At 39.9% G+C, this 12,285-nt stretch overlaps 1 protein-coding gene across 3 annotated transcripts in view; it reads right to left on the reverse strand.

The window, feature by feature from the left end:
• The window catches only part of LOC124721240 (AP-3 complex subunit mu-1), a 164,236-nt gene that overhangs the window by 23,106 nt on the left and 128,845 nt on the right, over positions 1-12,285 (reverse strand). For all 3 annotated transcript variants that reach the window (XM_047246098.1, XM_047246099.1, XM_047246100.1), the window contains exons 7-8: positions 969-1,148; positions 178-336 (exon numbers count right to left, since the gene is read on the reverse strand). In XM_047246098.1, the coding sequence (XP_047102054.1) occupies positions 178-336; positions 969-1,148 (339 nt within the window). The remainder of the gene's footprint in view (positions 1-177; positions 337-968; positions 1,149-12,285) is intronic.

Consider the following 12,285-nt stretch of genomic DNA (forward strand, 5'->3'; position numbering starts at 1 on the left):
CTGAGTAATTGGCCCATTCTCTTTCAGTAATCAACTAAACACACAAATTGTGTGCAAATTAGCTACTTTATGTCTTACACTTGTTTGTTTGTGTGTGTGTGTGTGTGTGTGTGTGTGTGTGTGTGTGTGTGTGTGTTTAAATACAACTAATAAATTATAATGTGTAAGTGAACTCACAGTGCCTCGGAGATTTGGCAGTCTTGATGTATCTATACGTCCAATATCCCACATCAGTACTTTACTGACAGGATCAAAGGAATATTTCCCTTGATTAGGAACAAGACTACAGTTTAGCACAGATTTTGGCATTGGAATTTCAATAACAACATTCTCGACCTGTAAAACAGAAGAACAGCTATGTACATTAAATGTTTCCTCTAAATTTCTGTTTAGAAAACTAAGTTCTCTCTTTCTTATTGTAACAGTTCCCCCCGTCCCTCAGGCAATGTAAGAATGTGAGGAGGATAAGTAAAAGGTTTTGCCGAAAGAAATATCATTTGTTAAAGCAGTTATTAATGATTCTGTCACAGTTACAGTATTATATTAGGCAACCAGTTTCAAATCTTAAAAGTTCATTTTTAAGCCTGGCCTACCGAGGCTGCACTAACAGTGCCTGATCTTAATAATAAACATCAAAGTGGCAACACATGCTTTATACATGTTTGCAGAATGAATGCCACAACCCATACGTGCCTCTTACCAAGTCAGAATTTTGATTTGGTAAGAGAATTGTTAGTAAAAACTTTAAGAAATTTAACAAAGTTGCTGGTTCCTTGTCAACAAAACATTGAAAAAATAAAATAAACAAATAAAATATTTGGATACATGTCTAGTCTCTTCTCTCAGTTATAAAATGTTAAGCAGCATAGATTTACACAACATGACCTGCTACTTACACATCTTCACACACAGTGTTTGGCCACTAATAATAAAAAAAATTAATTACTTATAAACAAAACCTTACTCACAGTTCTACCAATTGTCTGTTTTGGTCCCACAGTGAGATCCAGTCTTCCTCCTCCAACATCTTTAAAGGAAATACTATGCCTTACATATATAGGGATCGCTACTATATTTTGAGATCCAATGTGGTAAGACATAAGACGGAAGTTCCCATCAGGAGGGATAAAAGACAACAGCCTTTCAGCCTGCAATAAAATAAAAAAACATGGAATCAATTCATACACTGTAATCAGGATCACTATGTCGATTAGTCAATAGCTATCTGTGCAAATCAAGAAACGTGCTCCACATACCCCATTACTACAACACGCTCTTTCTTCCAAGAAAGATGTAACATTTCTAACCTTTTGCAAATGTCACTACAGTGAAAGTCTCCATAGCTCCCCCACATAAAATATCTCTCTCTTTATAAGGCATGTTTGTCACACGCATCTGGATGTTTTCATAGAGCAATAAATAATACGTCTGTTAAATTTTGGGAGTGCTGCCACAAAAACTTTATTTTTCTAATACACTCCTGGAAATTGAAATAAGAACACCGTGAATTCATTGTTCCAGGAAGGGGAAACTTTATTGACACATTCCTGGGGTCAGATACATCACATGATCACACTGACAGAACCACAGGCACATAGACACAGGCAACAGAGCATGCACAATGTCGGCACTAGTACAGTGTATATCCACCTTTCGCAGCAATGCAGGCTGCTATTCTCCCATGGAGACGATCGTAGAGATGCTGGATGTAGTCCTGTGGAACGGCTTGCCATGCCATTTCCACCTGGCGCCTCAGTTGGACCAGCGTTCGTGCTGGACGTGCAGATCGCGTGAGACGACGCTTCATCCAGTCCCAAACATGCTCAATGGGGGACAGATCCGGAGATCTTGCTGGCCAGGGTAGTTGACTTTCACCTTCTAGAGCACGTTGGGTGGCACGGGATACATGCGGACGTGCATTGTCCTGTTGGAACAGCAAGTTCCCTTGCCGGTCTAGGAATGGTAGAACGATGGGTTCGATGACGGTTTGGATGTACCGTGCACTATTCAGTGTCCCCTCGACGATCACCAGTGGTGTACGGCCAGTGTAGGAGATCGCTCCCCACACCATGATGCCGGGTGTTGGCCCTGTGTGCCTCGGTCGTATGCAGTCCTGATTGTGGCGCTCACCTGCACGGCGCCAAACACGCATACGACCATCATTGGCACCAAGGCAGAAGCGACTCTCATCGCTGAAGACGACACGTCTCCATTCGTCCCTCCATTCACGCCTGTCGCGACACCACTGGAGGCGGGCTGCACGATGTTGGGGCGTGAGCGGAAGACGGCCTAACGGTGTGTGGGACCGTAGCCCAGCTTCATGGAGACGGTTGCGAATGGTCCTCGCCGATACCCCAGGAGCAACAGTATCCCTAATTTGCTGGGAAGTGGCGGTGCGGTCCCCTACGGCACTGCGTAGGATCCTACGGTCTTGACGTGCATCCATGCGTCGCTGCGGTCCGGTCCCAGGTCGACGGGCACGTGCACCTTCCGCCGACCACTGGCGACAATATTGATGTACTGTGGAGACCTCACGCCCCACGTGTTGAGCAATTCGGCGGTACGTCCACCCGGCCTCCCGCATGCCCACTATACGCCCTCGCTCAAAGTCCGTCAACTGCACATACGGTTCACGTCCACGCTGTCGCGGCATGCTACCAGTGTTAAAGACTGCGATGGAGCTCCGTATGCCATGGCAAACTGGCTGACACTGACGGCGGCGGTGCACAAATGCTGCGCAGCTAGCGCCATTCGACGGCCAACACCGCGGTTCCTGGTGTGTCCGCTGTGCCGTGCGTGTGATCATTGCTTGTACAGCCCTCTTGCAGTGTCCGGAGCAAGTATGGTGGGTCTGAACACCGGTGTCAATGTGTTCTTTTTTCCATTTCCAGGAGTGTATTTAAGCCACGTATCTTCTGGCCATTGAGTTAAAATAAAGGTTCTGACTGATATATATATAATATCTGTAATATTTGTATTCTTTGTCAGGAGCAGCATAATGGCTACACAGCAACTAAATATCACAAAATGGCTACACACAGATACTAAATATGAACATTTTGAAAGATCAATATTTTCTTTCAATCTTTGTGCATTTTTTTTCACTTTTTTGTGCAAGAATTCCCTAGTAACACTCAGAACAATATTTTCACACAATACATATAGCTCTTCATAACAAAACTACTGCAGAATTTTAGCAATCAACGTAACAAAGTACAACATTTTAAGTAAATTCAAAAACATATTTCTTTTACATTTTTCACAGAAGATCATAAGCTAGAGGTATGCAAGAGATAATACTGAAATTTATGACAAGATGGACAAGTTGAAAACCATTTGAGTACATTATTTGACAAGGAGAAAATGATATGCAGCTATATATCTGTGAACTGATTTTGAAGAAATGTCTTTCTTTGGGCAAAGAAAGAAAGAAAGAAAGCAACTAAGAAACACCAGCCAAAACAGAACCAAAACACAGGACTATCTTATACGACATACTAGGTCAAAATTTTTAAAAACAGAATCTCACAGTACACAAATAGAAAGAAGAAATATAATGCAAAATAGAATAAATTGAAGACATCAAACACAGAATTCTGTTTTGTGACCACCTAGAATGAACAAATGCTTCCAAATGGACAAAACATTGACCAGGTTCTCGTAATCTCTCCTCAGTAGCACCACTTTTAATCACCTAAAAGCTGAAAGTGTAATTGAGTGTGGGACGGTGTTTCAGCAAAGATGTATATGGCACCTCAGTTTAGTTTGCACTCATGCACACATTTATTCTTCACTAGGATTATTAATAACGGTGACAGCTTGTCAAGTACAAACGTTTATCAGCATGCTGGACTAGATCACCCCTATGATTACAATGGCAAAGGTAATGATTATGCTGTGGCACAACAACACAGTTCACATTTACTCTAAAATGTCACAGTTCATACTTAGCACTACCCAGTAGCAGTTTATTAGAGAAAATACTAAACTTTGGTAGTTCAATTAACCCAGTTCATAATGAGCTTCAGTTTGTCTAACTATCGCTTGTATCGATAACAATGACATTCCACACTCTTACTCATCACAACACAGTTCAATTAAAATGTTCCTAATTTAGGTTACAGAAATCACTCTCAAGTCTTTAAACATTAAAGTTCTCAAGTTTTGTGGTTTTCAGTGTGCATATTTTCATATACTGAATGTGTGCAGTATTGGTGTGAGTTAACATTGTGAGTGTGCCCAACACAAGTCTTACTTGTGAACTTACAAATTGTGAACTGCCAATTTCTGGTGATGTCTGACTACTTATAGATGGACACTACAATGAGCTGTTATTTTGTATGTTACATTATGCTTTGAAAATTGGCTAGGCTAGATTTTATTGTTTTGGAAGAACTAGCAAAACTAATGTGATTTTGGTTTACAGAAAATGATGGTGGTCAGAAATTTATAAAAATACATGCAAAGAATTCTCCTCATGCAATGTGTGTCCCCCTATTTACACACGATTGCCATATGGTAAAATACATGAAATAACTGATTAGCAAGTAAATTAATCAATGCTGTACCTTATTTTTACAGAAAAATTAAGGCAACAAATGTATGCAGTCAAAATTCAAAATCTAACAGTAGTTATGACAAAATGTGTGATGGAAATTGGCATGGGCTATGAACTTTGAATTTAATGATTTTAGAAGATAATTAGTTTTGGATAATTTAAAGTACTTTATAGGAAAGTCGGACTGCTTAGCTCTGTGTTTATGTGGGACATTATATGTAACTAAGCTGATTAGCTCACAAAGTTTTTCATGTATCAAACTATAGTGCTAACTGTAATTAGCTGTAACCTTTAATTAACATGCTATATTGCTAAACCAACATTACTTCTTGAATCATTGTAGTGGAAAGAATAAACGGAACTATAAATTTTAGTGATACTTAGTCTAAATAAGAACTTGAGATTTTTTAGAAAGTATACATGCCACTAGGTAAATGTATGGAAAAATATGACAAAAATTAGCCAAAGAGTTTGGTTAATTATGAGAGTCATAACAGATGGGAAGGATCCAACAGCTATGTCACATCAACTTCAACATCTCTGACTTGAAGCCAGGGAGGGAGAGGGTGGTGACGGGGTTTGGAGGGGGGGGGGGGGGCAATCCCTAGTACATGGTGCAGAATGTTGACAAAGGTCTAGAGGAAGTGCGCATATGGCCAAAAAGTACACAAAGCTGAAACATCTTCAGAATAACTATGGCGACATTTGAGATGTTCTGAGACAAGAAATTGACAACTGGTGCCAAATGGTTGGATAAACACAGTGAATTAATGAAAAAATAATGAATGAGAACATCTGTCATAATGTGACTATGAAGTCTTTTGCAATGTACTCCTTGGATAAAAGTCAGATAAAATCCCAAACTTTCAGTGATTGCCTCCATCACCACCACCATCAATAATAACAATAATCATCATTATCTTGTCAGGAAATTTGTGTGTGACAATTCACGTTTAAAACTGAGATTGTAAGTATGAAGGCGTTATTTTAGCTGGCCCTCACATGGGCTATGGATGCAGACCAAATGCCACCAGATACGGAGATGGACCCATTTTGATATTCCAATGGCTTCCTGGAGAAAACAGAGAGAAAGACAGGCACAACATGAACAGGAGGAGGAAGAGCAAAACGTAGGGAACAAACGAAAAACTCCTGGAAAAGAAAGAAAGGAAAGATTTAAGTTTTTTCATGAGGTCCTTAGCAGGACAAACAAATCAATTAAAAAAATACATTAAAATTAAATTAAATTAAATTAAAAGAATAATAATATCATCATCATTTTTATGGAAAGGTGGCAGCACAAATTATTATTGATTTCAGGGCCGTGAGTGCCTTTACCAAAAAGCCTGGAGACTTACATGTCTGCTTTCAGATGCGCTAGTAGGACATAAATTAGTCACCAAAGGACAGATTAACAACAATTTGTGTGTGTGTGTGGGGGGGGGGGGGGGGGGGGGGAGGGGGGGGGGGAGGTGTTTAGAAACAATACAAATTTTAAAATATGTACTATAATATGTAATTTGAGCTTCTATCACACATCGAACATTTCGTTAACTTATGGGAAGGCAGCTGGGGAACATCATCAATATTTCGACAGGTGAACATGCATCATTTTCATGGAGAGCATATTTATCATTACTTCCAAAAGTTAAATAAACTTTGTTTTTGTCTTTACTCACATGAGTGCTGTTGACAAGGGATTTCAAACTGATTCAGAAGGCTTTTGACACTGTACCACACAAACGGCTTGTAGTGATATTGCGTGCTTATGGAATATCATCTCAGTTATGTGATTGGATTCATGATTTTCTGTCAGAGAGGTCACAGTTCATCGTAACTGACAGAGTGTCATCAAGTAAAACAGAAGTGGTTTCTGGTGTTCTCCAAGTTACTGTTATAGGCACTTTGCTGTTCCTCATCTATATAAACTATTTAGGAGACAATCCGAGCAGCCATCTTTGGTTGTTTGCAGATGACGCTGTCATTTATCGACTAGGAAAGTCAACAAAAGATCAAAACAAATTGAAAAACGATTTAGAAAAAATATCTGTATGGTGCAAAAATTAGCAATTGACCCTAAATAATTAAAAGTGTGAGGTCATTCACACGAGTGTGAAGAGATGTTTTGACACTGTACCACACAAACTTCAGTTACATGAGAAATCAGTCAAATTTAAGACTGCACATTCAACTAAATACCTAGGAATTACAATTACAAACAACTTAAATTGGAAGGAACACACAGAAAATGTTGTGGGGAAGGCTAACCAAAGACTGCGTTTTATTGGCAAGACACTTAGAAAATGTAGCAGATCTATTGAAGAGACTGCCTACACTACACCTGTCCGTCCTCTTTTAGAATACTGCTTACCAGATAGGATTGACAGAGTACATAGAGAAATTTCACAGAAGGGCAGCACATTTTGTATTATCGCAAAACAGGGGAGCGAGTGTCACTGAAATGATACAGGATTTGGGATGGAAATCATTACAACAAAGGGGCTTTTTAATTGTGGCAGAATCTTCTCACGAAATATGAATCACTAACTTTATCTTCCGAATGTGAAAATATTTTGTTGGCGCCGACCTACGTAGGAAGAAATGATCTTCATAATAAAATAAGGGAAATCAGAGCTAGAACGTAAAGATATAGGAGTTAGTTTTTTCCATGCACTGTACAAGATTGGAATAATAGAGAATTACTGTCAAGGTGGTTCGATTAACCCTCTACCAGGCACTTAGATGTGATTTGCAGAGTATCCATGTAGATGTACATGTTTTGATGTTTGCCATGGTAGTTCATTACATTAATTCCCCTGCTGTTAATCACATGAAACCAGTGACTCAGTTTAGCTCAAAAAATTTCTACTTTGCTCTGATGCCCAAATGTTTGGTGGACCACCAAAACAATAATGTTGGACAATGCTGGACATACCCTCATATGGCAAGAGGTGGGAACAAGTAACACACCCAAGTATGGTGGTATGGGGAGGCATAATTTGGCATGGGTGTACTGACCTCAGTATCTTTCAAATGCACAGTCAAACCAAACAGTGTTGGTGGAGCAGCTCTTGGAATGAGAGGACATTTGGTGAATGGACTAACCTGCATGTTCACCCAACTTAAATCCTATCAAGCATGTGTGGGATGGTTTGGGGAGATGTACTGCAGCACGGCCACATGCATCGATGACCATCCAAGTAGTTGTCAACTGCACTGGCAGAGAATGGAATGCCCTCCTCCAAGAAACCCTTACAACCTTTTGGCCTTCATGGAAGCACATTGCAGAGCACGCATCACTGTTCATTGTGATCACACACCTTTTGTAATGTCCAGGGGACCATCAACAATTATGGTAACTTCAGTGTAATGGTTGTCATTGAATAAAACTGTCATACCTATTTGTCTCACAGAATATTTCTTTCAGTTACCTTCAATACTATACTGCAGCAGTTCTTTCGATGTGCAGTACAAATTTCATCGAGCTATGTTACATGGCTGTGATTTGTCATTGAGCAATGCCACTTGGGAGTAATGTCAAATGAAAGTTACTTCCATGCTTACGTTCTGCACATAGGTATAGTTTAAGAGCTAATAACATTAACTTAAGTAAAAATGGTACAACAAAGGAATCATCTGTAGTATTAATATTATGCAATAATATAAGCTCATGTGCCCAGAAAAGGCATAAAAATCCTAAAGCAGGATTAAATACCAACAACACAATGGTTACAGATGGTAGAGAAACAGCTAACATATTCAATGATAACAACATAAATGTAGTAGAGAACTTAAAACTGGAAAGACACAGTCCACAAAGCAAGGTTACTAAGTTATCACAAAAATCAAGTAGAACCATGTTCTTGAAACCAGTCACAGAAGATGAACTCAGGGAAACTATAAAGAAACTGCAGTCCAGTAAATCAGCTGGTGATGGTGAAATATCAAATCATGTAATAAAGCAAGTAAGTGAGCAAATAATCTCACCATTGTTGGACATACCAAACAGCTCTCTCAGAGATGGAATTTTTTCCAGAAAAACTGAAGATGAGCAGAGGGGTATCAGCGTAAAAGAAGGCGATAAGGACAACCCCACCAACAACTACAGGCCAATTTCACTGATATCAGGTTTCTCAAAAATCCTGGAAATGCTTATGTATAACTGATTAGTTGACTATCTGGACAAATACAACATTCTCATATGATCACAACACGGTTTCAGGAAGAGTAGATCTATGGAATGAGCAATTGTCAATCTGACAGAATACATTATACAGTCCTTAGATGAAAAACAAGTTGTATCTGCAATGTTTCTGGGTCCCTCCAAAGCATTCAACACTGTTGACTGTGAAATACTGATAAGAAAATTGGAAAACTATGGTATTCGAGGGCAAGCAGGGAAGTGGATAGAATAATACATATGAAACAAGAAGTAATATGTATCAATAGGGGATGCATATCAGTCAGAAACCAAAACCATCAAATACAGAGTGCCGCAGGGATCAGTAATGGGGCCATTGCTGTTTAATCTGTTTGTTAATCACATAGGTGTTGACGGGAAAGAGAAGAAAATATTGTATGCAGGTGACATGACAATACTGAACAATGACCAAACTGTGACACAGCTAGAGAGAAGAGCACACATGTCTGCGAACACCACAGCTCTATGGATCCTGGAAAATGGAATTGTTATAAACCTATAAAAGACTATGTATGCAGTGTTCAGAATTAATAAGAAGGCTGTGCACATGGGTTTAGAGGCGGATGAAACAAGACTAGGAGAAGTGGAACCCACTAGATTTTTAGGTATTATGATGGATAACAAGCTGAAATGGAAAAAAACATATTAATTCTGTCTGTAAGAAACTCAGCTCTATCATATTTATAAAAATGCAGCTAGCACAGCATGCAGACAAACAGCTTCTGAGCACAGTATGTCATGGACTTGTGCACAGTATACCATGGACTCTTCGAGCCATACCTACAGTGTATGTGGTAGTGTGGGAAAACTCAAATATTCAAGAGATAAAAAGGGTGTTCACTTTAAAAAAATAGTCAGAATCATATTAAGAAGAAAAACCTCTGAAACATGCAGAACTGCTTCAAAAGACTACACATCTTAACTTTTTCCTCCTTGTACATATATTAAACTATACTACATGTTACAAAAGATACTGCAGAGAGGACTACAAATGCAAGTGTACACACCCACAGCACACACAGGAAGAATGACATATGAAGCATACCCCTCTGACTGGCAATGCTTGAAAAAGGACCCCATTACTCAGGTATCAAATTACTAAGAAGTGTGACAACATACATGACACTAAGTTTTCAAATAACTTAAAAAACTATCTGGTGAATTTTGGTGTTCATGAGTACTGCTCACATTAAATTTGTAAATATTGTTAATTATAATCAATGATGTTAGAATAGTTAGGAAGTATTTGATAATGAAGGTTTTTGTATTTTTGACATGTCCTATTTTACATGCACATTCACTGCATACCATATAATCCTACAGGATCAAATAAAATTCAGTTCACTTTTATGATCACTGACTGACTCACACCCATCAACTAGACATGTACAGAAGACATTCTATTTCACACAATAATATAACATTCTTTGTTACATATTGCATGACATAGCTTTCCTATTTACCTATATCACCAACATTGCAGATATGCAGCACATAGTGTATTTCAACAATAATATGAATTACATAATTCTTTGTTGAGATTGAAATTTTTGGCAGGCAGTCAGACACTAACAATGAGAATTTGCACAAAATTAATGAACCAGTTCTTCTCAATCTTAACAGCACACAGCTAAAAATGTTAAGGATAGCCAGTCTTCTAATTCATACACAGTTCAGCTACAAGAAAGTTGGGGTCATAGAGATGTATTTCAGTATTTAAACAGCTAACCAGCCAATGACCCATGCCTGCAACTAAATTATGCATTAAAATTAATTCACTCTGATAATGTGGAAAATAGTGTACCAGCATTTATTAAGACTACAGACAGACTGTGTACACACAGGCCCTAAAGCGACCTCTAATTTCCTGGCCACCCAGGAGTTCTAGCCCCGTTCACTTTAATGGTCGGCTCAGACTGTTTTCAGCTGCAGGGTGAAGGGGGATTTACCTAATCCTAAAGGGTTGGTAGTCCAAACTGACTAGGCAGGCTTTAAGAGTGAATACGAGGTGGAATCCAAAATGTTTGGGACTGGTGCTGCCATCTGGAAAGTAGGAGTATTAGATCTTTGCACCACTAGGTGGCGAGAGCTGCATATCTGATGAGCCAGTGTGTGGAGTGGCATTCAGCTGGGAGGACGTGTTGTGTGTCCACAGTGATTTCCGTAATACTCTGTGTTTTGTGTGTGGCGATTTTACGATGGATCTATGAACAGAACAGTGCGTGTGTATCAAATTCTGTACAAATCTCAGGAAAAGTGCTACGGAGACCCTAGAAATGATTCAACAAGTGTTTGGGGGACAGAGCATGAGCTGTACATGTGTGTTTGAGGGGCATACTCGGTTCAGGGCTGGCCGTACAGACATTGAAGATGATGCTCACACTGGAAGGACCGTTAGCTGCACAATGCCAGACATTGTTGCCAAACTTCAACAATTGGGTTGAAGTGTGCACGGACCTTCGTCAGACCACATCTGATGATCCAACCTTCTTGCCACGGGTTATCACCGGCAACGAGAGGTGGATTAATGGTTATGACCCAGAGACAAAGCAACAATCGTCCCAGTGGAAGAGATAGGGCTCTCCAAGACCCAAAAAAGTGAGACAGGTGAAGAGCAATGTGAAGAGCATGACATCATACCAAGAGAACTGTGCAAAAAGAATTTGTTGCACCCAACCAAACAGTGAATTCCGTGTACTACTGTGACATTCGTGACGGTTCCGTGAAAAGATGCGGCAATGATGGCCTGAACTTTGGCGTCAAGGGAACTGGCTGCTGCATCACGACAACACGTCCTGTCACATGTCCTTGCTCACCAGGACCTTTTTAGCAAAAAACAACATGGCAGTTGTACCCCACCCACCGTACTTGCCAGATGTGGTACCTTGCGACTTTGCGCAGTTCCCAAAACTGAAACTCAAGTTGAAAGGCCGTCAGTTCGACACTCTTGAGATGATTCAAGAAGCATTGCTGGCGGTGATAAACACCCTCAAAGAACAGGACTTCCAGAAAACGTTTGACCAGTGGCAGAAGTGCTGGGACCAGAGTGTACTTGCAGATGGGAACTGCTTCGAGTGTGATGGTGACCATTAGTCCAAAGGTAAGCAGGGTGTATACATGGACAAGGAAAAAAAATTCCCGGATTTTTCCCGGATTTCCCAGTAAAAAATAAACTTTCTTCCAGGTGAAAATAAACTTTTTCTGTGTTACATGACAGTATGCTATTCCTCGAAACTGTAAAACTTATCAACCCTTTGAATATGATTATGGTTTTATACACCGGCGTAGAATTTCCTGTCACCTTAGGAAACGAAATTCAGTCAACTTCCTTATCAGCGCTCTAATCTCCATAAGAATAACACTGCCGGAAGTTGCGCAAGTTTGATTTTCCAGCAACAGAGACAAGTAAAAATATATAGGCGCGCTCGAGCGGCTAAGTCAGTAAGTAAATATATATAGCGGTGCCGGAGGCGCTCAGCCAGCGCTGAATTCTCTAAGTCCAGTGATCACACACAAGTGCCCACCC

The sequence above is a fragment of the Schistocerca piceifrons genome, chromosome X (genome assembly GCF_021461385.2).
Source record: "Schistocerca piceifrons isolate TAMUIC-IGC-003096 chromosome X, iqSchPice1.1, whole genome shotgun sequence".
Lineage (NCBI taxonomy): Eukaryota > Metazoa > Arthropoda > Insecta > Orthoptera > Acrididae > Schistocerca > Schistocerca piceifrons.